We start from the raw sequence: 27,546 nt of genomic DNA, 5'->3' as shown, positions 1-27,546 counted from the left end.
CATCTACATTGGAACTCTGAGTTTATCCTCCCTCGGGAATACATTACAGGTAGTCCTCGACTTACGACCATAATTGAGCCCAAAATTTCCATTGCTAAATGAGACATTTGCTAAGCAAGTCTCGTCCCATTTTACGAGCTTTCTTGGCACAGTGGTTAACTGAATCACTGCAGTTGTTAAGTAAGTAACCCGGTTGTTAAGTGAATCTGGCTTTCCCCATTGATTTTGCTTGTCAGATTCCGCAAAACGGAAATCACATGACCTTGCTCTGACCTAAGCTTCACAAAATCGCAAGGCAGACTCCTTGTCCCGACAAAACCCCTTTGTATTAAGCTAATGTGAATTCCTCTCATTCACATCCAGCAAAGTCCGGGCAAACAGTCTTTCAAGGGTGAATTTATAACCACATACCTTATCAGGCTTGGAGAGCTACCAGGCCAATATCTTCCCAAAACTGTACAAGAAAGTAATTGGCAAGGAGTCTCTGAGAGTCACGAACAAATCTTCACACTAATGAAATGAACAAATTGTCTCCTGCAAACTCCACTCCCCCTTCACTCCTCTTTTATTTCCTCTGGGAGGGGCCATTCATCATCCACCTGTGGCCTTACTCCCAAGTCGATCCTTGTTCCTTAGCTGTTCCCTTCGTCTGGCAACTCTGTGCATGCGCACACTGGGAACAGGCTCCAGCTGTCCATCTGCCTCACTGATGTCTGACTCTGAAGGCAGCTGATAACTGGCATACGGCCCTGGCCCCCTCTCTGCCTCCAACACAGAGCCCTCATCAGAGCCTTCCCCAGACTCCAGGACTGGCCCATGTTCCTCCCCAACCTCCTCACTGTCCGAATCTGCTGCCAGCTCTGCTGGCGGGCCACAACACGGATGCAACTGGACAGAGGAAACCGTTATCACCATTATACTTTCATACTGCTTAAGATTCATCGCCAAATCCTGCTTTTTAAAATGCTGATTGCTGCATGATTTTTAAATATGGGCTCGTTCAGCCCATGCTGAATATATTCTGTTGTGTACATCTCTTCCCAAAAACCCAAACATTGAAACCAGCAATTGGATGGAAGCAAGATTGCATTTGAGATTATACCTCTTCTTACAAAACCTCAACCCACAGACACCAATTTAGTTACACCAATTTAGAAACCATAGGGTGGACGGAAGGTTTATAAAATAGAAATGGTACCCTGGCTGTCAAAATCCTAGACCCCGTTTGCTAATCAACATAGAGGCAAATGAAAATACTGAAAAATATGCATTCCAAAATAACTTTAAAGTGGTTGCGGTTTTGAAAAGCTTAATGCCTTCAGGAAATCCTTTTTACATCAATCCCTGCATGTCTACTCCGCAATCTATAAATATTGCAAAATGCAAGTCATGTTTTATGATTCCCAATCCATTCATCATAGGCCCTAGTCAAGGTTGTTGGGCTCTGCTCCAATCCCCATGTGAACCCCAAATTAAGCATATTATATTCATACTACTGTACGGGGATCAAGTAGGCTATTAAGGGAGTTTCATGACTAATTCTCCAATTGAGAAAAAGTCCCGATCAGCCTTCTGAATAAAGTTTGCAACATTAAAACAACAAAAAAAATCTTAAAAGCAGAGAGCGAATCTGGAAAAAACAAAGAAAAAAGACATTAAAATCCTTCTTGCAAGTTAAAGATTGAAAAATTATTTTTCTCGACTTCACTTGTGATGCGAGTGGCAGAGATGGTTAATAGTTCAGTTACATTGATGGAATATGGGAGGCTGATCTTGAAGAATTTTAAGTAATGTTAGTTAGTTATTATATTTTTACCCAGTTTTTATTACTTTGGAGTACCTGGGACTCTCTCAACTTGGTTGTTTTTATGCAGATGTTTCATTATCCAACCAAGTAAACATGCTAGATGGGAAGTGGGGGTTGCTCTTTGTTTATATAATATGGCTTGGCCTTGTCAATATTGGTGGGAATGTTCTTGGTGGTTCCTTGATTAGACTGTTGTTTAATGTTTGACTGTCTGAGTTGGTAGTTCCTTGATGGGGTTATTGTTGATTGTTGGTCTAGTATTAATCTTGGTGTTAATCTCTGTTTATCTGGATTTGGATTGCTCACAAAGAGGTGGTATTTTAACATTTGGGTTGTCTGTTTTGAATGGTATGCACACACTGTTTATCTCTGTGCCTGTTAATGGCCGATTTGTCTGAGTGCCAGAAATTCTTCAATGTTTTTGGACAAAGTTTGTCCATCTGATCACTGACAGGGCATTGCTGTCTTTAGGAACTCACATTTGATAGTACCCTCCTCTACCACCTTACTAGAGTTTTTTTTAAAAAAAACTTTTTATTTTGTTTATGCAAACCACATCTTTGCAACACATTACACTTCTTTTACATATCTCCCTCCCTCCCTAAAAAAATCACAATTGATTATTACAGTTAGTCCTCCACCTGTAACCATTCATTTAGGTTATAACTACACTGAAAAAAGGGATTGATACCCAGTCCTCACACTTACGATCTTCATAGCTTTTCCACACTCACACAATCAAAATTCAGATGCTTGGCAACTGGCATGTATTATGGATTGCTGAAGGATCTTAGGATCATTTGATCACCATTTGCAGCATCAGCCAGCTTTCAACAAACGAAGTCAAAGAAAAAAGCTGAATCACAACGGCACAATGATTTGCTTAACAACTGTGGCAGAAAGGTGGTAAAATTGGGCATGACCTCACTTAACAACCACCTTGCTTAGCACCAGAAATTCTGGTCCCAATTGTGGTTGTAACTCAAGGACTACTAGTACTCTTTATGAAATACTAGGATTTGTTGTAAAAAATAGCAATAGCACTTAAGAGTTATATACCCCTTCACGGTGCTTTACAGCCCTCTCTAAGCTGTTTACAGAGTCAGCATATTGCCCCCAACCATCTAGGTCCTCATTTTACCTCAGAAGGATGGAAGGCTGAGTCAACCTTGAGCCAGTGAGAATCGAACTGCTGTCAGTCGGCAGAATTAACCTGCAATACCACATTCTAACCACTATGCCACCATGGCTCTTGGATCGACTTCCTTTCTTGGATGCTAAATCCTATCTGCATCTATTGCTTGTGACAGCTAAATACAGGTTCTGATCTTAAATGTCAAGATGCCAGAAGCGAGGAATGAATTCTAGAAATTGCCAAGACAAGGATAGATTTCTAGATCCTGCCAAAAGCTGAATAATGCATCCAACGGACTACTAACAACCAATCTTATATTCTGCTTGCTTATTTAGAAAAAGGCATTCAATTTCACAGAACATGCTTTTCTTTGCGCTCCATCCATTTCTTTTTGTTAGCAAACGCATAACCAAAGCTCATCCCCAACTCAACGTTTTCCTTTCCAGCAAGAGCTGTCTGTCAGCACTTGTTTCTCTTTCTGGCCAATTTTCTAAAGAACTTAGTAACCAGATGGTTTGCATAATAAAACCAGGGCCTGGCAGTGGGGCAAGAAGAAAAAAAACCCAGATACAAGCAAATTCAGAAAAGGAAGATGAACCTGATCAGCAAAAAAAGAAAAGCTACATGGTCTAATCTTCTGGCCAAAAAATTTACAGACTGATTAGCCTGCATCAACAGTAAATCTACTGTCTACTATAATGAGTGATCTTTCACATATTCTGTATTTGTGCTATGTGCCAGCTTGCAAGCAGTGCAACGAGCCGAAATATGTAACTAGGCTTCGGGGGGGGGGGGGACTAATTGTTCTCATAATAAAATAGCAGTGACAAGAGAGAAGAGTGGATTGACACTAATTAAGCCCACATCTCCCCTTAATAACTAGGACACTCAGTGATAGGAACTGGATAATGAGACTCCGTGCAGTATTTCATACCCTGTTTCCCCGAAAATAAGACCTCCCCAGATAATAAACCCAATTGGGCTTTTGAGCGCATGCGCTAAAATAAGCCCTCCCTGAAAATATTGCAACACCGCAGCAGCCATGAAGTGACCACGCTCACCACCTCGTGTGCCTCAAAAATAATAAGACCTCCCTGAAAATAAGGCCAAGCGCTTATTTCGGGGGTCAAAAGAAAATAAGACCCTGTCTTATTTTCGGGGAAACACAGTACTTCCTTCCTACCAACATCCAAAGTAATCGCATGTGAAAAATTATTACTTCTAAATTTAACAGCATTTGATCTGAACAATAGAAAGACTTGGATTTGAGTCTTTGCTCCTTTTTTCAAAAAATGCCAAAATTCGGAAGAAGATCCAAAAAAAAAAAAAAAAGTACCAAACTAGTTGACCTCAACCTTTCTGAGATGATTCTATAGATGACAAAAAGGAGGGATGTTTTCGTCCCTCTGACCAACAGCACTCAAATTAGGAAAATATTTTAATCATCTAGTATGCTGTTTCTTAAACTTGGCAACTTTTAAGCTTGGTGGACTTCAACTCCCAGAATCCCCCAGTCAGCATGGGAGTTGAAGTCCATCTTAAAGCTGCCAAGTTTGGAAAACACAGATATGGTAGGAAGCTCTTAAAGAAGATACAAGTGGAGTTTCTTCACAATGGGATTGCTAGCTCCAATTAAACACATTTCCAAGTACAGTGGAAATAAGTGGACCTCTCAAGATTACTTTAGTAGCATAAAGAGCTTTAAAGATCTGAAAGTCCATTGAAGTATTTCAAATATTTTTCTCTTGCATTACAGAGCATTATTCCTATTTGCAAATGTGAGTGCAGATTTTATTTCTGGATACAGCACTCCAGAAGGGCACATAAATGCTAGGATAAAATTGGACAAGATCCAGCATTTGTCATCTAGCTTGACTTCAATCTTTTGGGAAGGCCTTTATTTTCATCAGATTTCAATCATGCTTCTATCAAACCCAAATGGTTGGATCTTCAGGTACACAAATTTATTTTCAACCTATTGTTTCAAAGCCAAAAGAAAATTTTCATAATATGAATATTGATGACGCTATTATTTGGCAATTTTGCCAAATAAAATCCATTAACAAAAGCTATTTTAAAAGAATATAACATCTGGTGTTTATGGTATCCTTGGAGTTGTAAGGACAGGCATGTAACGGACTGACAAAATTACATAACCGCGTGTCTCTACATGTCTATTGCCGTATTAACATCAATGTGGTATAGAGTAGGTAGGGATGGGCAATGCTTCGGATTCAGTTCTAAAATTTCCATCATTGTTTTTCTTGGAAACATGCAAGGCTGTTTTATTACTACCATGTTTCTCTGAAAATAAGACCAGGTTTTATATTATTTTTTGCTCCAAAAGATGCATTAGGGCTTATTTTCTGGTTAGATCTTATTTGGGGGGAAATACAGTATTAATTGCATCCGTCTAGCTCAGGGGTGTCCAAACTTGGGAACTTTAAGACTTGTGGACTTCAACTGCCAGAATTCCCCAGCCAGCCATGCTGGCTGGGGAATTCTGGGAGTTGAAGTCCACAAGTCTTAAAGTTCCCAAGTTTGGACACCTCTGGTCTAGCTGATGATCTTCACTGGGGCTTATTTTGGGAGTAGGGCTTATATTACAAGCATCCTGAAAAATCATGCTAGGGTTGGGTCTTATTTTCGTGGAAACAGGGTAGGTTCTATAACTAACATTATTGCTATGTGTTCAGGAGCATATAGCCAGCAGACATGTGATACTGGAAAAAAGACATAGCTAATGACTTTAATAACATGCAAATACTTATGTTATGACCATTCAGTCAGCAAATATTCAAAGTTACAACATCACCGAATGAGGGATGGCTCCTCGGAGTTGAAGCCATCACAGTGGCCCTACAATCATGTGATCACGATTTCCATGTTCCCTGCTGACTTCCCACAAGTAAAATCAATGGAGAAGCTGGCGGCTGTAATCAAAACCACCTGATCTCCTCACTTAACAACCGACATGATCCTCATTTTAACGATGGCATTAGGAACTGAGAACTCCATTGCTAAGTGATGCAGTCACATGATGTTGCATTGCACGACTGCCTTGCTCAACAATGGAGTTCCTAATCTCAATAGCCACTGCAGTCAAGAATCACTTGCACTTAGGCTACATCCAAACTCATGCCTCTTCCTAAAAAAATCCAAAACACTGCAAAATGTAGATTACAGGTAGTCTTTGACTTACAACAGTTCATTTAGTGACCGTTCCAAGTTACAACGGTGCTAAAAAAATTGCTTACGATCCTTTTTCATGCCACTGCAGCATCCCCATGGCCATACATTTATGACGGTGGCAGTGTCTCAGGGATCCCTTTTAGAGACCTTCTGACAAAGTCAATGGGGAAGCGCCAGCAATGATTCACTTAACAAATGTGGCAAGAAAAGTCGTAAAATAGGGAAAAACTCACTGAACAAGTGTCTCACTTAGCAACAGAAGTTTGGGGCTCAATTATGGTTTCAAGTCAAGGACTCCCTGTATGCAAATATGCATACATGCACACACACACCTGTATTTACACAGGGAAATGATAAACTGAGGCACGATACATGTGTTAGTTTGCAAAACATACCACCAACGTTTTGTTATAGCTTGTACTAATGATTGCTCCCAAATGGACTAAGCTCAGGTGAAACAGGAAAATCATGGGAGTTTTCTGAGTTTAAAAAGTTGTTCTTTAGCTTATAGGCTGGGATCCAAATAAATTTTGGCACGCCCAGGAATTTGCACACACCTAATGAGGTTTTTTTTTAAGTTTCTTACTTTTGGACAGCAGATAACCCCATGAACTATCATTTCTATATCCTGAAGTTCCTTATTATCTTTTTCTGCAGTTTCAGAAATTATTTCTCAGTCAGAAGAATATTCATAACTATCTTGGAGAGAATGGAAGCAGTCCTAATACTGCTCTTTAGCTCCAGGCTACAATGCAAAAGAATGCACCGTTTCCCTTCTTCACCCAGTTCTTGAAACGCACTACGTCATTACACCCACTTTTCTAAACAAAATACCTATGAAATTAAATACATAGCTAAAATAAATGTGGATACAGCAAATTCTTACAAATGTAAAGTGCAAGCAACCAATGAATGTCAGGCATGTGGGAGGGAAAAGGCAACTGTGTGAAACACATTTATCCAGCATGAGATCTATTTCAACATCATCTGAAATGAGGAATCTGCTTACATTTTATTACTTATTGATTTCAAGCAAGATTCAACAAGTTTCTTAGTTCACATGAATTGCAGGACTGTGGCGTAAAGAAACCTGGAAAGACAGAATTAAAATGCAAACATGAACCGAAGAGGGAGCATATAGGAATAATGTTCATTCTTGGTTTAATAAATCACAATTTCGTCATGTCATTCTGTAACAACAAAACCCTACGCAGAAGATTACAATGCCAAGATTCATTATTTGATGGAGATTTTTTTGTGGCTGCCTAACAAAAACTCCATAAAAACAAGCCAAAATAAGCAAACACCGAGAATCTAACCAAAACAATATACAGTATAAACCACAAAAACTAAGTATCAAAGACAGGTAAGACAACTCAATGAGATCATCATTTATTTCCCTGCTCTGCTTCCTTACTTGAATGGACCCATTGGACTGTTCCTATATAATTGTGAAAACACCCAATATACAAACAGAACACTTTTATAAGTTACGTAATAAGAAACGGCATCCACAAATTAAAGGTGAAGTCATGCCACCAATCAGCAATGAAATTTTAGATTTTCATTTTCCATTTCAGCAAAACTTGGTTGAGGTCAGTTGGGTATTGTTGGGAGTATATTCCTAGTGTTGGGCAGGCAATATATATCTATCTACCATGACAAATGGTTGTTGTTGCTTTAAATGGGTGGAGTGTACTTATCAGCTGTAATTAACTTTACAATAAGAGGGAGTCAGGAGAGCTCACTCTCTCTCTGCTTATCCTATGATTGATGACTTGGTGACTGGAACGTGAAATGCGACTGTAAGCAATTGTTTGTTCTTTGAATTGTGTTTGGACTAATATCTACTATCTACTATCACTGCTTGTGAAGCAACTTTAGTAGTAAAGCTACTTAATTTTACTAGCAGTGTCTGTGACTCTATTCGTGTGTTTCTACTAGCAATGTTTTTCTCTCCGGCTGCACATTCCGCTGTGCTACTTTCTGTCTCCCAACGGAGATACCCCCCCTAACAGGTATTTTTTTACTGCCCTCTCTAGGCGGAATGGGACAATTGAAGAAGGCTGCCTTAACACACCCACTTCATCGGGGGGGGGGGGGGCACAGCTTCCCAAATGCTGGCATTCATACTTGGCCCAGCTCTCTGCCAACGCTCTTATCCCGCCACTGGTCCCCTGGGGCACTTTCCCCGCCCCTTCATCTTGGGCAATTCACAGAGGGATTCACAGAGGCAATTCACAGAGGGCAATTGGCTATGTGGGAGATTAAAACGCGCATGGGGTAGCCAATCCATGCGTCGAGGTTGGGCAACATCAGGTACAGGGAGGAGGGGGACGCAGTGGTTGTTTTGGCTTGAGGCAGAGGAAAAAAGTGTGTCTCTGTGTGTGTGAGAGAGAGAGAGACAGACAGACAGAGGTCACCATGAATTTGGAGAGAAAAAGGCACCACCAATGGATTTGGAACGCATAGGTATGTTTAGGATGGCGCTGAATTTTCCAGCCTGCCTTATCTACTTTTCCTGGTAAAATACATAGGAAAATCCCAATGGGTAAAAATCCACTTAGGGTTAGGGTTAGGTTACCATGAATTCGGAGAGCAAAACAGACATTGGCAATGGATACGCACAGCATGGATATGCTTAGGAATGCGCTGACTTTTCCAACCTGCCTTCTCTTTGTTTCCTGGTAAAATACATGGAAAAATCCCATTGGGGGAAAATCCATTAAGGGTTAGGGTTAGGTCACCCTGAATTCACAGAGCAAAATGGAAATCACCAACCTCGATTTTTATGGACCTCAAAGCAACACACTTTCCAGCCAACAAAACAAATCCCATTGCAATTTATATCCATGAAGTCATTACACAAAAATGCATGTCTTTTGCATCAATTGCGGTTATTTGCATAATATATCATCCCCCAAACATAAATGATGCACATGATATTTCCACAATGATGTATTCAGGTTGACTAGACTCTCTGAAATTACAGCCTTCTTCTCTAATTAGTTCATGAAGAGCTTATACTACATAGAGTTGGAACAACTTAATTGGGCTGGATTATTCAAATGAGAGGATGTGGGAATTTTAACACATGCAGGGTATTTGTGCCATGTTTTTTTCTACAGCAGTTGCAACATTTTAGTGGGTACATGCTTAGGGGAGCTGTGCAAATCCACCAACCTGTGTGCTGCATTAAATTAGGAATGCATCATATGCATAACAATTAGCCCTTCCTACAGACAGAGCAAGCATCTGCATGTAAACTTTGCCTTGAAGAAAGTCACTCTATCATCCGGAAAAAAAAAATTGCTTGCTACAGGATTGTGATTTATTTATTAGATTATGCTCATATGTATAAAACTATCCCTGCATTGGCTAGCATAGCCGTGTTTTAAAATACTATTTCAACTAGAGCAGGGGTGTCGATCATTGAGGGCCGCATCAGGGTTGTGTTTGAGCTGGGGGGCCGGGGTGGGCGTGGCCGGGGTGGCCGTGGCCAGCTTGACGTCACTCGTGTTGGGGGTGCCTGGGGTGGCCTGAGCGCTATGCCAGCAACAACGGGTTCCCAAGCTCCGTTTTTGGCTGTGATAGCCTCCTGCAACCCTCTGCCAGCGAAAACGGAGCTTGGGAGAACCACGAGACTCTCCCTAACTCCATTTTCACTGGCAGAGCCGGTCCTTCACTGTTTCCAAGACAGGCCCACCGGCCTGATCTAAGCACCCTGTGGGCCAGATCCGGTTGCCGGGCCTTGAGTTTGACACCCCTGAACAAGAGTAATATCAGGGCATTATTTTGGAAAGGAAGGGCGGAGTGTAATATCACCTCTCAGAAACAAACACCTACTAATTTTTAAATTGAGAAAACAGACATGCTATGTACCTCATATTAATCACCCTAAAGGTTCCAAGAAATATAAACAGGAAGTGACAGGCAGTAACCTCATGTTGAAAGTGAAACACTTTCAGCCGTCATTTGAACCCCCAGATGTAGAATAAAAAGCAGATGCACAGTTCAATACATTAGATCCGACAGTGACTTATGGAACACACAGACAGACAGCTAAACAAAGGGAAACTTCTAAAGATACTTTTGAGGGGATTTTTTTTAAAAAAAAATGTTTAGAAGGTAGAAGTTCTAAGCTGAACTAGAAGGCAAAAATGCCTTTAAGGGTTAATAAAAATACTTTAAATAAAATCACTCCTTTTTATTGAGAATCCTACAAAGTCAGGGTAAGCCTGGGCAAATGCATACATTCCACAAAAGAGGAATACTTCAACTTTATACTCAGATTTCCTCAAAATGCCCCAAAGGAGTTTTTTTTTAAAAAAGAAACCTCAATGTGGAAGAACCACGGAATATTGAAAACTTGTTTTTTAATCACTCTGAAATGTTAAGAGAGAATAGTTGCAGAATACATAAACAGCCTGTGAAAGTTCATTGGCACAAAAACCTAGTTGATCTCTGAATTTACAAAGGAAGAAAGTAGACAATTTCATAACCCTGTTCATGTCTACTCACCCATTCCACTGAGGTCATTTAGCTTCTCCTAGGAACAGGCAACTTGATGCCCTCCAGATGTTTTAGTTCTCAGCTTCTATCTGTCTCAGCCTGCGTAACCATGACAAGGCACTGTGGGAATTGTCATCTAAAACATCTGGAGGCCACCATGATATTTTCCAGAGCTTAAGTTTATCAAAGATCAGTAGCTATACATATTAAATAGAATCCCTCTCCTCTTCCTGAATGGAGGAAATATTAAAGCATTGTTTACAATGGGTCAGAGAGGAATATAGACATAGCCTTCATTATTTTGCTAAGAAAAGTCTCCTTTTTCATATCCGGCTACATATAGTCCCTCTAGGAATTCATCAGAGAGAAAAATGGAACTTCTGGCATGTTGCTTCCTTAATAAGCCAGAATTTGAAGTTGGCATGCTTGGGAATGACAAAATATGAGTCAGATACAATATTAAGTTCTTTAAGTTTTTTCTGATTAGTATATTTCTGGATACTGAAGTTGGTTCCATTGGCAGTAGAGTTTGAAAAACGGTTGGACATCTGTTAATAAATTGTTTCATCTACTCTCATGAAAGAATCTGGGTATAACACTTTGTGCAGAGAGTGAAACAATTGTGAACGCATGTAAATAATGATGGCACTTCTCTAAGGCCTAGTCACTCTCAAAGTTTTATTTAAATACATTTTATTTATTTACTTTCACTAATTTCAGAGTAGATCTCATAGAATTTAATAGGGATTCCCCCCCCCCATGTTTCTTCCTAAGACAACACAAAGTATTTTTTGTTGCTTGCTTATTTGTTTGCTATAAAAGTCATATATCAACTAGAAATATAGCCAATACCACTGTTAGTACAGTTAATTGGTAGTTACCTACCATATATAGGTACACCTCAATGTAGGACCACGATCGAGGCCAAAATTTCAGTTACTAAGTGAAGTATTTGTTAAGTGAGTTTTGCCCCATTTTATGACCTTTCTTGCCACCGTTGTTAAGTGAATGACTACAGTTATTGTTAGTAACACGGTTGATAAGTGAATCTGGTTTCCCCATTGACTTTGCTTGTCAGAAGGTCGCAAAAGGTGACCACATGACCCTGGGACATGGCAACCATTATAAGTACATGCCAATTGCCAAATTATCCAATATAATTTTGATCATATGACCCTGGGGATGCTGCAATGGTCATAAGTGTGAAAAACGGTCCTAAGTAACTTTTTTCAGTGCCGTGGTAACTTTGAATGGTCATTAAATAAACTGCTGTTAAGTTGAGGACTATCTGTATTTTTGGGGGGAGAGCAATAAAATCTTTTAAGTTGAACTTGACTTCTGGTGACTTCTATATTTACTGTTATTGGTAACAATACAGATTGCCACTGGTATTTAATGAGTGGTTTTCTCAATGTTAGATCAGGTAATGCAGGGGTGTCCAAACTTGGGAACTTTAAGACTTGTGGACTTCAACTCCCAGAATTCCCCAGCTGGGGAATTCTGGGAGTTGAAGTCCACAAGTCTTAAAAGTTCCCAAGTTTGGACACCCCTGAGGTAATGGAAAGGCACACAAGGCTAAAGGTAACAACAGCTCTTTATTATAACACAACAAGTAAGAACAATCCAGCGAAGGTTGAATCTGACAGCAGCCCTTTTATAGGGAGCTGTCAGACCCTTCGACCAATGAGATTAAACCTCTGTTCCCGCTGGAACAGAGGACCTTGGTGGAAACCACTATAACTGAAGTTAGTATCTAACACTCAACATCTCTATGGTTTATATGTTTTAAATTACAGACTAACCTTGATTTAAATGTAGATGGTTTTAGACCATTTTTTTGTAATAATTGTATACAACAGTTGAACCTTACGTCCAAATAAAAACATTGGCTTTTCTTTGTAGACTTAAATATGGCTGTGCTTTAAATCTGATCACTTGCTTCTTTTAGGCAACTTCTTGACTGATTAGTTGGCTCAGTGGCTAAGACACTGAGCTTGTCAATCAGAAATGTCAGCAGTTCGGGGGTTCGAATCCCTAGTACAGGTGTCCTGCATGAGCAGAGGGTTGGACTAGATGACCTCCAAGTCCCTTTCAACTCTGTTACTGTTACTTACTTACTGGTCCTTTAAATGGTTGCAATATAATTCCCATAATTTTCAGAAGTTTCCTATCCAGTCCTAAGTGATAGACAATGTAAGATAAACAAATCAAACTAAATAAACCAATTCTTGACCTCCAACTGGTAAGAACTTTCACAAGATTATTGGGAAACAGCTTTTACACAACTATTTTGTAAGCTGGCAAGTTTTTATTCTACTAGCAGCCTCAGCAGGCTGTCCTTCGACAAAGAAAGAAAACAGAACATCTTCCCAAAATAAATAATAATTTTTTGTCCTTGGTTTAAGCGATCAAATATAAACACATGGCACAACGAACAGATAAAAGCAGAAAATCGTTTTGAACAACGAAAAGAAACTGTTGGTTGGAGACCACAATTTCCAGTCTATAAAATCCAAGCAAATAACAAAGATTCATTTTTTCCACTTTAATAAAAGAACAAAATTCACGAAATTATTTTCTTCTGAACTGAAGCAATGTGTCTTACTCATCCTGTGTGAGCATCCAGTTAAAATGAATGCAATATTGTAGGCTGCAATCAAGAATCCTTCTCAATGGGACTTCTTTCTATCTCAGAGTGAGGAAACTGATCTACATCAGACACTGCTTTGCTTGCAATTCCTGTTATTCATCACCATTGACCATATTATCTAGGGGCTGATGAGAAATACTACTTGGACAATCTGCATACCATTATTTTTGCACATCAAGCACAAATCCAACACTTCCATTCTAATAGCACACTATACAGGATGAAAATTAAGAGGCAGCTTATGAATTTGGGAATTCTTCCACTTTCCATTTATTCCATGCAACTTGTCCTATCCCTTCCCCATATTGGTTATGCTTTGCACTATAAGAAATACAGAATAAGAGTTGGAAGGGACTTTGGTCTTCTAGTCCAAACCCCTGCACAAGCAAGAGACTAGGCCATTTCAGATAATGCTGCCCAATCTCTTCTTAAAAGTCTCCATCCAATGATGGAGTATCCACAACTTCTCAAGGCAAGCTGTTTTATTGATTGATTGTTTTAACTGTCAAGAAATTTCTCCTTATTCTAGGTTGGTTCTCTCCTTGATTAGTTTCCATCCATTGCTTCTTGTTCTGCCTTCAGTGCTTTGGGGAATAGGTTGACTCCCTCTTCTTTGTGGGAGCCTCTTAGATATTGGAACACTGCTATCATGTCACCCCTAGACTTTCTTTTCATTTGACTACACATACCCAATTTCTGCAACTGTTCTTCATATGTTTTAGCCTCCAGTCCAAATCATGGTTAAAACCAGACTTCGCAATACAATACAATAGCAGAGTTGGAAGGGACCTTGGAGGTCTTCTAGTCCAATCCCCTGCCTAGGCAGGAAACCCTATACCTTTAGGTTTTTCCAGAGTCCAAGCATTTCAACAAAGGCCACTATAGTGTCAACCTATCTTAGTTGGCTCTGATTTTCTGAAGAGCAGAAAATGGAACTAGAAGCTACCCTCATATGAACTATTTCAGTATGCACACAATTGCTTAACAAACCTGATTGCTTTCTAAGTTTCGCCTCTCTTGCAAAGGAAACCTGTAAGAAAACCACAAGCAGCTATGGTACTGTTCAAATGTAGACAATTAAAGCACACAAACCTATGAGTGGGTTTCCAAGCACAGGTTTGGCCTAACTATGTTTAGAGGCCCAAAGGCACATGATTACTATTTTTCATAGCAGCAATGCTATCGGGCAATTTGTAAATGTATAATGTTAGTGTAATCACAGTAGGACTTTTCTTGCTGTTAACTTAAGAAAAGGAGAACCTTTCGCATACTTCAGTCCTCCAAACAGATAAACAAATTAAGAAAAAAATAGCTGTAGCGAAAGAAAAGAGCATTTTGTTAACTTTGAGTGTGCTAACTTCAAACATCCAAATATGCTCAAGTTCTAGAACGCTAGACTTTATTAAAGAAAGTACTCTATTTACATTACATTAGATCAAATATTTGCTGAAGGAAAAGCCAGCTACTAGAAACAGTTTACTTCTCTGAAATCCCGAACGGGCTATGAAGCTTGGAAAAATACAAGACTCTATCATTTTCCCAAATGACGCTTCAATTATGAGTAACTTTCTGCACAGTTTAATTATTTACTTTCAAGTGCCTTATTCTTGATGGAGGTGCAATATTTGAAGAAACCAATTTATTCCTTACGCTAAGAAGGGGAAGTATAAAAAGAACACACCATATACCCTTGCAATGTTTCTGGATGGAATAAAGATTACTTGAGGTTATTTGGGGTAGACGCAAATACGAGGAGAAAAGTGTGCAAATTAAAAACTCAGTGCGCACAACATTATTCCAAAGAAAGTGATACAGGTGGTATTCAACAACCATGCACTTATTATTGGTCATAATTACAATGGCGCTGAAAGACATGACTTAAACATGACGTCACATATATGATTGTGCAATATCTCTGAAGTCACTTGATTACAATTCAGGAACTTCTCAATCATTTTTACAATATATTTCAGAGTTCCAGGGTCACGTGATGGCTATTAGTAAGCTTCTCAGGCACTTCCCGCAAGCAAAATCAACGGAGGAAGCCAGATTTGCTTAATGACCGCATGGTTCTCTTAATGACTGATGATCTCCTTAACCACCATTGCAAAAAAATGGGCACAACTCATTTAACAATCACCTCCCCTAGTGATAAAAGTTCCAGTCCCAATTGTGGTCGAAAGTCGAGGACTCCCTATAAATCATTATTTCCAAATTACAAAGTCTCCAACCCTGCAAGTTGTTTTTTTTTTAAACGAGCTCAGTTGACACACTGACTCTGAAAAATTTCAAAATTACGGGTGCAAAATTAATCAGCAAAAGAAAACAACACATTAAAAGGACAAGAGGAGAGTGTGGTTAACGCAACATGAACTTGAAAGAATTTTGTCTACCACACAGAGCTACTGCCAAAAACGCTCCAGAAGGTAGTTTCTGCTGAAATTCAGTGGAATTTCTCAGGCCTAGAGAAGAAACCATTCTCTCCCCCTCCCTTCCTTTCAAGCAAAGGCCTATCAAAGTAAACAAATTCTGCAGAACCGTGAGAAATATGTGCTTTTCCTAAGCTTAGATTTCAGAGTATTTTTAACTGTAGCAAGTGTTAGTATTCAGATGTGAGCTAAAGTTTAAACACAGTGGAATCCATCACTATATTTGGTGCAAGCAAACTACATCACAGTCAACATTGGGAAGAAGAACCCAAATTTTAGCCTGGGAAAGGAAGGAGCAGGGAGCTGGGTAAATCCACAGGGCATTCTAAATCTCTTAAGCATATTTAAGAGATCAGAAAACATATATAGGCAAGGAAAAACAGATCACAACCTCTTGTTTGGTCACAAACCTCACTTTGTGACCGGTTTTTGAACTAACCTTCTTCTGCAGACTATTTGCAAAGATAAAGTAGAGAAATCATGTGTAATTTAACATCACTTAAAGCTATTTAGATTAGAAGTGAGATTAAGATAATGGTTTTTAGCAGACGTCTTGCTCAGGGGATAAATGGTTTATAATTTTCAACATTAGTTTAGTAAAAGGTAGATTGTTCCCTAGTTTTATATATATGCACTGCACATTGTCAAGTCTACTTCAAACATAATCAGCTATGTTTTCCAGATTTTTTAATGTAGTATAAATTTATGTCACCCTAAAAAAAAATCATTTATTTTCATGTTTATAGAATAATAACCTGCTCCATCGGTTTATAGTGGAGTAGACTACAGTCATGAAAGTTTATATCCATAATAAAAATAATATTTCTCAAACTGTCTGAAGATTCTTTGATGGTTTTGCTGTAGCAGACATAATCAACCCTCCAGAAACATTCTGAAATATTTTTAGATCTGATAAAGCTATAATCTTTTGTTTTATGTCATTATATCAGAAATTATAAAGAAATCAAAGCCAGTGAACCATTTTACTGTTTTCTTGAAGAAAACCTTGCCGGATGCATTTCTCCAAAATAAGAAAAGATTTTAAAGACCTATTTCTTAAAATGCCTCTCATGATATTCCTCAAAATGTGACTTCTCATGATATTCCTCAAAATGTGACTTCTCATGATATTCCTCAAAATGTGACTATTTCTTAAATTCCTCTCATGATATTCCTCAAAATGTGACCATTTTGATGTGATCATTAATACTAATGATGGACTTATGGACCATCTATTGCAATCATACATTCTGATATTAACCTAAGTAACAACAAACAACTACAAGGAATCCTGTTTTTGTATGTAACCAGGATTATTTTTAAAAAGGAGACATTGGTATATTTCCCTAAGATCAGGGAACAGATCAACAATTTCATTCATGCAAACTAATCAATTAAAATGTAACCCAAATATTACCCTTTTTTTGTAGCACTGTTTTGATAGAGATACCAGATTGATAGATGATGCAATTAGAAGAAAGCCCAAATTTGATAAATAAGCTTATTATAGCACCTGATTTTGTAGTCTCAATGCAAAGATTTAACTAGATGAATGCTATGTGTCTGGGACACCCAAGTAAGGTTATCTGATCCTATGAACTAACAGAGAGTTTAAATTTCCTACAGATGTGCAGGGCTTTGCATATGAGTCCAGGAAAAAGAAAAGCTGCAAAGACATAGCTGTTTTAAAGAATTGGAGACAGATTCCATATTTGCTAATCCTCCATGTATCAAAGCACTTTCTTAAAACTGAGTCCAAAGTGCTTAACAAATCTAAAATTTAAATTAATGAAGTATCACTTTACCCACGTTTTAATTCCAATTATTTAGAAATGCCAATTCCTATCATAAGAACACATACATCAACCGTCTTTTAAAAAAAAACCTTAGTCTCTCAACATATAATCAGATCAAGGTTTAGCAGCATAGCAATCTTTCAAATTTTGGCTACAGTGAAGAAGGAATGGCATTGCAAACACTATATGGGACCAAGGAGAGTAGGGTCCTTCTAGAGAAAATGACTGGAGACATTACTTCCATAAGGGTGACTTTGATTGTTAATGGGAGTATTTTATTCTAGACTCACCAGTAAGTTTAGATGCACTTCACTGGGCAAAGCATGCCCTGTGACCATGGTCACATGGTCACTATCAGAGGTGGATTCCCATAACCTTACCACCGGTTTGCTGCGCAATGAAAATGTGACCGTGCGCCCCTTCCACGCATGGACTTTGCTTGCACGCAGCCCTTCCACATATGCATTTTGCTTGCAAGAATGCACATGGCTTAGAAAACGTGACTAAATAAGATGGCATAGCTTCAGGTTGCCACTACCGGTTGGTCTGAACTGGTCCAAACCAGTTGAATACCACAACTGGTCAATATGCATGAGGATTAAAAGAATTCACTGGTCCAAGTTTTCAAACTATCTTAACAAATCCCTCATAACATGCCAATTCTCTATGAACTTTCACTAAACTGAATTAAAACATGCCACAGCCTTAATACTTTTGGCAACCAAGTTCTGTTCTTTTAGGCAGCACCAGATGGCAAATGAGGGCCAGGCAAACAAACAGCATATTAGAGGATTAAACTACAGAATTTGGGTAAACACTAGATGGCAGCAACAAGTTAAGTTTTATGGATTTCTTTACTGCCAGCTAGTGGTCATTCTAGGTTTTACAGCACAGACATTTGCTCCTGGATTATTTGTGAGCTCCACACAAATTTAAATATGTGAATAATTATTAACTGTGTGTATGGGGGAGAGAGAGATACTTATTTTAGCCTGCTGACAGGACATTTGGTGACCATAAAGATCTACACAATAAAATGTGTAGCTCTTGTTCCCCTACCCTTCACAACGAGAAAAACAAGGTTTTTTTTTCTCTTTCCTACCATGTATCTCTGTCTCCTGGGCGTATTTTAGATAAGGGTCAAACAAACAATACAGGAAGTTAAAAACTCCCTACGTTTATTGCACAGGTTAAAAGAAAATGTAAATAACATTGTGGAAGGGAGACAGCAGCAGCCAGAGAAGGAGTTAACTAGTCTACTGTTGTCTGAAAGAAGAATTAAACCTCCCAAGCTAATAGCTTTTAAGGGTAATCCTCCCAGTTTTATTCCAACGATGCTTTTTCAAGAGCCAATTGGACTTGAAAACTTGGACCTGGTTTTTCTTTGAAGACGTTTTGCTTCTCAGAGCTGAAGAAGCTTCTTGGATGAGAAGGGAAATGTCTTCAAAGAAAAACCAGAAAATTTTACTGGGAAATATCATTTCTATGAAAACATTAGCTTGGAAGAAAAGATTTTCAACAGCACTACCAACAAGGTGTGTGTAGGGAGGGGGGAATCTGACCTAGATAATTATCAACTGAAAATATCAACCCAAAAGTTCTAATTTGAGGCACATATAACCAAGCTCTAATTATCTTTCTAACTTGCAGACTGACAACACTCTTTCTCAGAATAGAATGCTGGAAAAGGTGGAAGGAAAGAGAAGAGGACAACCAACACCAACACCGACTTACAGAATTACAACAAGGTCGCATCACTTAGAGATCTGAAGGACCACATTCATAACGGATTCTTTCCGAAAAAAAGTTATCTCTTTTGTTGTCAGTTCGACACTGACTTGATGGCACATAATCCATTATGTGAATTACCTGATAGTTTATTGTGGTGCCATGTTAATGTAGAAACTCAATATTAGAGAAAACTAAGATCATGGCATCCGGCCCTCTCAATTCCTCGCAAATAGATGGGGAAGAAATGGGGGTAGTGACAGATTTTATTTCCCTGGGCTCCAAGATCCCCGCAGATGGGGACTGAAGCCAAGAAATTAGAAGACGCATACTCCTGGGGAGGAAAGCTGTGGCAAATCTAGACAGCATGCTAAAAAGCAGAGACATCACCCTGCCAACAAAAGTGTGTATAGTCAAGGCTCTGGTTTTCCCAGTTGCAATGTATGGCTGTGAAGGTTAGACCATAAGAAAGGCTGAGTGCCAAAGAATTGAGGCCCTTAAACTCTGGTGCTGGAGAAGACTCCTGCGAGTCCCCTTGGACTGCAAGGCGATCAAACTGGTCAGTCCTAGAGGAGATCAACCCTGACTGCTCTTTAGAAGGCCGGATCCTGAAGAGGAAACTCAAATACTTTGTCCACCTAAGGAGAAGGAAGGACTCACTGGGGAAGAGCCTAATGCTGGGAAAGATTGAGAGCAAAAGATGAAGTGGACGGCAAAGAATGAGGTGGCTGGATGGAGTTACTGAAGCAGTCGGTGTGAGCCTAGATGGACTCCGGAGGATGGTAGAGGACAGGAAGGCCTGAAGGAACGTTGTCCATAAGATCGCAATGGTTCGGACACAACTTCACAACTAACAACAACAAATACCTATCATAGCAATACACAGTATTCAGTGGACATTTTTCTGATACATATACATACAGGTAATCCTTTGAGCCCAGAATTTATTTTGCTAATTAAGGCGGTTATTAAGTGAGTCATGCCCCATTTTATGACCTTTTGCCATGGCTGTAAAGCAAATCACTGCAGTTAAGTGAATCATGCAGTTGTTAAGCACATCCCCCCCCCCAAAAAAAATTGACTTTGTTTGTGAAAAGCTCCTTAGGAAGATAGCAAATGACTATTCCAGAACGCAGGGATGCTGCAACTATCATAATAAATACATGTTGCTTTCAAACCACCTAAAGTTTCATCATATGACCTTGGGGGATGTTGCAGCGGTCACAAGTGTGAGAAGTGGTCATAAGTCACTTTTTTCACTGCCATTATAACTTTGAATGATCATTAAACAAATGGTTATAAGCAGCAATGGGTTTCAAGTAATTTTACCACTGGTTCGCCATGCACCAAAAATGTGAGCGCACGGGGCTTGCACGCATGCAAAAAAACATGGCTAAATAGGACAGCATAGCACCGGGGAGGGTGGCCAGGCCCACCCACTACCAGTCCCCACTACTGGTTCGCCTGAACCGGTCCAAACCGGCTAAATACCACCACTGGTTATAAATCAAGAACTACCTGCACCCCCAGAAATCATTTGTAATATACACGGCTTAGGCCTAAGTCACAGTTGCAACAATCCACAGCCTCACCTTTTTGTGAGTTTTAGGGAAATCCATTTTTCAGGCCTTGTCACAGATATATCTGACATTAAAATGTTAACTCTCCTGGCGCCACCCTACGGAACAAAACAGGCTATATAGCTGAGGAAGGGACCAAATCCATATGTATTTCCCTCTACAACAGTGTTTCTCAACCTTGGCGACTTTAAATCCCGTGGACTTCAACTCCCAGAATCCCCCAGCCAACTGGCTGGGGGATTCTGGGAGTTGAAGTCCACGGGACTTAAAGTCATCAAGGTTGAGAAACACTGCTCTATAATGTGATGACTGTTTTTCCTTTATAAGTGTTTTACAATTGCTTCGGCTTCGGTTTAGCTTTTACGAACATTGTTATTGCTTTTATGCAAGCCACCCAGAGCTGTTAAGGGAGTGGGGAGCATTAAAAAAAAAAAAAAGTTCCTAAATGAGATAAATAAATATCCTGGGAAGACAGCCAGGTCTGCTTCCCTAGCATAATTATGCATTTCTAAACATGTATTTCTTGCGCACAGAGAGCGCAGGCCCACACAGCATCTATGCGCTCTGTCCTATGTAACCCCAGCTGAACTTGCTGCCAGCAATCACTTCCAGGTAAAATGGATAACTGAAGCATCATTTAGCAATCTTAATTTCTGGCTGCTTTTACAGGCTGCCCTGGGGTGGGGGTGGGGAATCTGGAGCCCTACAAACATATTACTGTACTCAATTAACCTCGCAATGTATTTTGTGGCCATATCATTTAGGATAGCAGGAGTTGCAATGCCAGAATATTTCTAAGTTGCAATGCACATTGAAAGTGCCAGAATATTTCTAGCATAGGTGACTTACAAACTTTCATTTCGTAATTCTTCGAATTTAAAAGGGACTCAAAAAGGGGACTTAGGAGCGTTTTTCACACTTATGACCTCTGCAGCATCTCCATGGTTACATGATCAAAATTCAGACGCTCGGCAACTGGCTTATACCTATGACAGTTGCAGTGTCCCGGGGTCATGTGGTCACTTTTGGTGGCCTTCCGACAAGCAAAGTCTATGTGAAACCTACATTCACTTCTACAACCGTGTTACTAACTAAACCACCAGTGATTCACTCAACAATTGTGGCAAGAAAAGTCATACCATGGGGCAAAATTCACTTCACAACTATCTTGCTTAGCAGTAGAAATTTTAAGCTCCTTTGTGGTGGAGGATTTGTTTGCAACCCTTGTGAGATAGGTATTCCCTTTGTATTTTACTACCTATCTTGGAAAGTTTTCTTCAGTGTCTCTTCTCCGCCATTTAGTTATACACCCACAAATGTTCAGGCATCAAAGCAACTAATCCCTAGATTGTATCTCTTTGAACCTACCTCATAGGCGGAAAAAATAAATAAACCGAACACACCACCTACCACGTGTTTTAGCTTCCGAGTAAAGCCACAGACAGTTTCTTAAAGATTGTAAACACCTACGAGGGGGAGCAGCTGTACAGGTAGTCCTCGACTTATGACCACAATTCTGCCTAGAATTTCTGTTGTTGATTGGGACAGATATTAAGTGAGTTTTGCTCCATTTTATGAGCTTTCTGGCTACTGTTTGCAAAGGGAATCACTGCAGTTGTTAAGTTAGGAACACGGTTGTTAAATAATTCTGGCTCCCTCGTTGATGTCGCTTGTCAGAAGGTTGCAAAAAGGGATCACCTGGGGACATTATCACCGTCATAAATACATGCCAGTCGCCAGTATCTGAATTTTGATCACGTGACCATGGAGGATACTGCAATGCTGGTTAAGTGTGAAAAGCGACTCTAAGCCACTTTTTTCAGAGCTGTTGTAACTTTGAATGGTCACTAAATGAACTGTTACAAGTCAAGGACTATCTGCATTTTGGTAGATCCATATACACACCCAAATAAGCACACACATATACATGCACATATATATGTATACACACACACACACACACACGTGTGTGCGTGTGTGTGTGTTTGTAGATTTTCATGGGTGTAGGTATGCTGGTCTTGTTGTATTCGGGTCTTTTCCCATGTAAGATGGGAAAAGACCTGAATACAACAAGACCAGCGTGTGTGTGGTGCGTGTGCGCGCGCGCGCTTTTGAGAACAAAGGGTGATCGGAGCTGCCGTTTTTCTATAAATATAGGTGGGAGTGTGTGGAATGTTGACTTTATTGCTTTAAACGGATTGGTTGGCTGTGTTGTCACATCTTGATTGGTTGATGGAATTGATGTTTGGTGAGGTGATTGGTGAGGGTGCCCTGTGTTGTTCTGGGTCCTGTGTTGGTTTTTGCGGCTGGGACTCGTTCATTGACTAGGGCTAGTTTCCAGATGTCTGGTAGGCGGGAGGTATCATCACGTTTATTCATGTTGTGGGGTTTTTTCTCTATTTCGATAGCTTCCATAATTATTCTCTTGTTGAGGTGTTCAATTTTGGAGATTAACCTAGTTCCTTCAAAATCAAAATCTATATATTTATAGAAAAACGGCAGCTCCGATCACGCTTTGCTCGCACAAGCACGAAGCCAAAGGCATCAGCCTGAAGATGACAAGTGTGACCTCGTCGAAACGTCACCAAGATACTGTCAATTTTACATGGGAAAGACCCGAATACGCCAAGACCTGCATACCTATACCCGTGAAAATCTACAAAAACAAATGTATGTATGTATGTATGTATGTATGTATGTATGTATGTATGTTTTTATCTTGCACTTTTCTTACTTGATGGTTGTAATAAATGACTTGATTTGATACAGGATTTCCCGCCCCCCGCCCCTCTGATTCTTTCATCAGTGATCGTACTTCCTTTGAAATCGTATTTCAATACTGGGGAAAAGCAACCAGAAAAGACTACTTTTTAAAAAAATGATGAAAAATAAGAATTTTTTTTTACACCATTGAATTTCATTTTGTTAGATAGTTTGGATAGTGTGATTTGGGTTTTTTTTTTTTGTCTCCTGGCTCCTTTTTTTTTAAAGGTGGTCCAGGATGAGACAATGAAGGAGATGACTTCTAAGTGATGGACTCTGGCAAAGTGGGATCTGAGGGGTGGGAATCTGAATTGCATTGAAAAAGGTAGAGAAAAGGGAACAATGAGATTGTAGAAGGATTTATACTCTTTGCAGCCATCTAGTCATTAGCAGTGTGAAGGTTTGTTTTCTGAGAGTCGTTGACGCTACTTGGTTTTACCTTTTGAGGTTATAAAATGAGGACCTGAATCGGTGGTTTATCTGTACCTGAATCAGAGTACAAATAAAATCAGGCAAGGAATAACGCATGGAAACTGAACAAGGATAGATTCAACCTGGAAATAAGGAGAAACCAATGGAACAGAAGTTGCCTTCAGAGGTTGTGGGAGCTTCATCACTTGGGACTTTCGAGAAGACATTGGACTGCCATTTGTCAGAAATGGAACAGCGTCTTCTGCTTGGGCGCGGGAGGTTGGACTAGATGACCCTTCCAAGATCCCTTCCAACTCAATGTGATAAGTTCCTCACCCAAGATCACCCAGCAATGTTCTAAGCGCGAAAAAAACCACAGTCACAAGTCACTTTTTCCCCCAGTGCCCTTTTAACTTCAGTCACTAAACGAACTGTTGTAAGTCGAGAACTACCTGCAAGGGGGGGGGGGGGGGAGAGGAGAAGCTGGTATTGCCCAGCATCCTGCACATGTCTTGTCTGCAAAAGTGGAAACAAACGGGGCAGGGCAATAGGATCTCACAAGTCAGGCCCGGGAGGGGGGAATAAAGCAATTATTTGGATGAAAAGCCTAGAAAAGACATTTTAACCTTTTAAGTCAAGGCTAAGCTGGAGGGAGACGCCACAACAGCTCCTTACCATTCATGCAAATAATACAATTAATTAAAAAAAAAACACCAAAAACAATTGCAAATAAAACAATAGAAAAATAAAATAAAATAATGTAGTGGTAAAGATATCCATATAGAACCCAGAAGTCCTGAGTTCTACTCCTAGCTTTAAGCACGAAGCCAGCTGGGTGAGCTTGAGGCTTTGCGGGTGGACCCCGAAAACGCGCGCGCGCGCCCCTTACCCACCCACCCACCCCGCGCGTGGAATGGAATGCGAAGCCCACTCCACGCCCCCGGTGGGATTTTTTATTTACATTTATTTTTCAAAAAAAATACTCATTTATTTATTTATTTTGTTCTCCGGAGGCTCCATTGAAACAAAAGAGCGGCCCTTTCTCTCACAAGCAACTCCCAGCGTCGGCTCGGCTCCCCCCCGCCCCCTCTGGACCCCAGCCTCTTTACTCACTCCGGAGCGCCCCGATGAGGAGGCTGCCGTCCTTGATCAGCTCCTTAATGAACTTGTTGGTCCTCTCCAGCTCCACCTCGTGACATTTCAGCCTCTCCCTGAAATCCGGACCGTCCAAGTAGGAATCGCTGAACTCCAGCGTGGGCAGCCCCATGGCTGCTGCAGCACCCCCACCCCCCCAAATCCCGGGCGGAGGAGAGCGAAGGCAGAGGAGGCAAAGCAGGCAGAGGAGCGCGCTTGGATCTTCCGCCCGCCTCGGGGGGCTCTGCCGACTCCCGAGAAGACGCTGTCAGCTGCTTCCAAGCTCCGGCCGGCAGGACATCGCCGGCTCAGAGAGAGACGCCTTCCGGCCGTGAGCAAACTCTTCCTCCCGTTTCCCGCGGAGCCTTTTTTTTTCTCCTTCCCTGCGCCGGCCGGGGCGGCTCTTCTGCCCGCAACGCGAGCAGCTGCGCTGGGGAGGAGGCAAGACCCCGCCTCCGGCCCAATCAGTAGAGCCAGCCCTAGCCCCCCACCCACCCACTTTTTCCTTTCTTTTCTTTCTTTTTCTTTCTTTCTTTTTTCTTTTTTCTTTCTTTCTTTCTTTCTCTTTCCTTTCTTTCTTTCTTTCTTTCTCTTTCTTTCTTTCTCTTTCCTTTCTTTCTTTCTTTCTTTCCTTCTTTCTTTCTTTCCTTCTTTCTTTCCTTCTTTCTTTCTATTTCTTTCTTTCTTTCCTTCCTTCTTTCTTTCTCTTTCCTTTCTTTCTTTCTCTTTCTTTTTTCTTTTTCTTCCTTCCTTCCTTCCTTCGTTTCCTATCTTACTTCCTTTCCTTTCTTCCCATTTATTTCCTTCCTTCTTTCTTTTTCTTTCTTTCCTTCCTTTTTTCTTTCTTTCTTTCCTTCCTTCCTTCTTTCTTTCCTTCTCTTTCTTTCTTTCTTTCTTTCTCTTTCTTTCTTTCTTTCTTTCTTTCTTTCTTTCTTTCTTTTCTTTCTTTCCACGCCACCCCCCACGCCCCTCCTTTAAGAGGTTGGAAAGGGGACCACCCACCCACCTCCTCTCTCCCCAAAGTTCTCTCCGGAGAAGGCGCGAACTTCGCCCCGTTTCGCCTGCCCACCTTTCTTGTTAAAAGTCTCCAATCAGCTTGGTTTAAAAGTCAAACCCCAGCAATAAAAGACAGAGGGGGGCAATAAAACAATCCTAGTAATTAGACTAGAGCCGTGATGGCGAACCTGTGGCACGCAGAGCCCTCTCTGTGGGCACACGCACCGTTACGAGATGCTCTTCGCGGGCGCTGGAGTGCCTGAAAACGGCCCGAAAAATGGCCTGAAAACGGCCCAAAAAACAGCCTGAAAATGCCCCCCAAAACGGTGGAAAAACTGGCATGCATGCGCCGGCTAGCTGGTCTTTTCCGGTGCTCTGGCGGGCATGCATGCAAGTGCGTTCCTGTTTGGGCATTTGGTGCCATCATTGCACTAGAGAATAGCTGAGTTTGATTTTATTTTATTCAATTAAGGATCGATGTGGAACATGGTAAACTTGCTTTGAGTAGGAATATTCCCTTCCTTCTCCACCGGGATGGTTTAATAATGGTTAACAGACAGATTAACAGAGTTGGAAGGGACCTTATAGGTCATCTAGTCCCCCCCCCCACTCAAGCAGGAGACCCTATATCAATGGATCCCAACTGCCTCAGCTAAGCATCTCTAAAATCCTGATTCCACCACTGTGACATCTTACTTTACTCAAAAAGTGAACTCTACTCATGGGAGGAAGCCTAAAAGGCTATTAACTTGGTTTAAACAAGGTTCAAATTGCCCCTCTTAAAAATACCCCTCCCCCCACTCCGTTGGGAACCACAGGTTTAAAGTCATACCCCAGCAATAAAACAGAGAGGAGACAATAAAACAATTCTAGTAATGAGAATAGAGGATAGCTGAGTTTGACCTTTCCCCCCCTCAACTAAGGTGATTTCCCCCATTAAAAATCAAATTGCCCCCCTGTGGGGCAGTGGGCCCCACATTGGGAACCACTGCCCTATACGATTTCTGAGAAATGGCAGTCCAATCTCTTCTTGAAAGTCTTCAGTGATGAAGCTCCCACAACTTTTGAAGGCAACTTCTGTTCCATTGGTTGATTGTTCTCACTGTCCCAAAATGTCTCCTTATTTCCAGGTTGAATGTCTCTTTGTTCAGTTTCTACCCGTTGTTCCTTGTCTGGCCTTCAGCTGCTTTGGAAAATAGCTTGACCCCCTCCTCTCTGTGGCAGCCCCTCAAATATTGGAACACTGTTGTCATGTCTCCCCTGGTCCTTCTCTTCACTAGACTAGCCATGCCCAGTTCCTGCAACCGTTCTTCATATGTTTTAGTCTCCAGTCCCCTAATCATCCTGTGTGCTCTTCTCTGCCCTTTTTCTAGAGTCTCAGCATCTTTTTTTATAGTGGTGACAAAAACTGAA

General features: G+C 40.6%; 1 protein-coding gene across 2 annotated transcripts in view; it reads right to left on the bottom strand.

The window, feature by feature from the left end:
• The window catches only part of ARHGAP42 (Rho GTPase activating protein 42), a 177,918-nt gene extending 152,377 nt beyond the window's left edge, over positions 1 to 25,541 (bottom strand). For both annotated transcript variants that reach the window (XM_081951231.1, XM_081951232.1), the window contains exon 1: positions 25,117 to 25,541. In XM_081951231.1, the coding sequence (XP_081807357.1) occupies positions 25,117 to 25,270 (154 nt within the window). In that variant the 5' untranslated portion in view covers positions 25,271 to 25,541. The remainder of the gene's footprint in view (positions 1 to 25,116) is intronic.
• Positions 25,542 to 27,546: the final 2,005 nt, after the last annotated feature.

The sequence above is a fragment of the Natrix helvetica genome (genome assembly GCF_964273705.1).
Source record: "Natrix helvetica genome assembly, chromosome: 4".
Taxonomy (NCBI): domain Eukaryota; kingdom Metazoa; phylum Chordata; class Lepidosauria; order Squamata; family Natricidae; genus Natrix; species Natrix helvetica.
The sequence above is the reverse complement of the archived record's forward strand: the minus strand, read 5'-3'. Positions and strand labels throughout refer to the sequence as shown.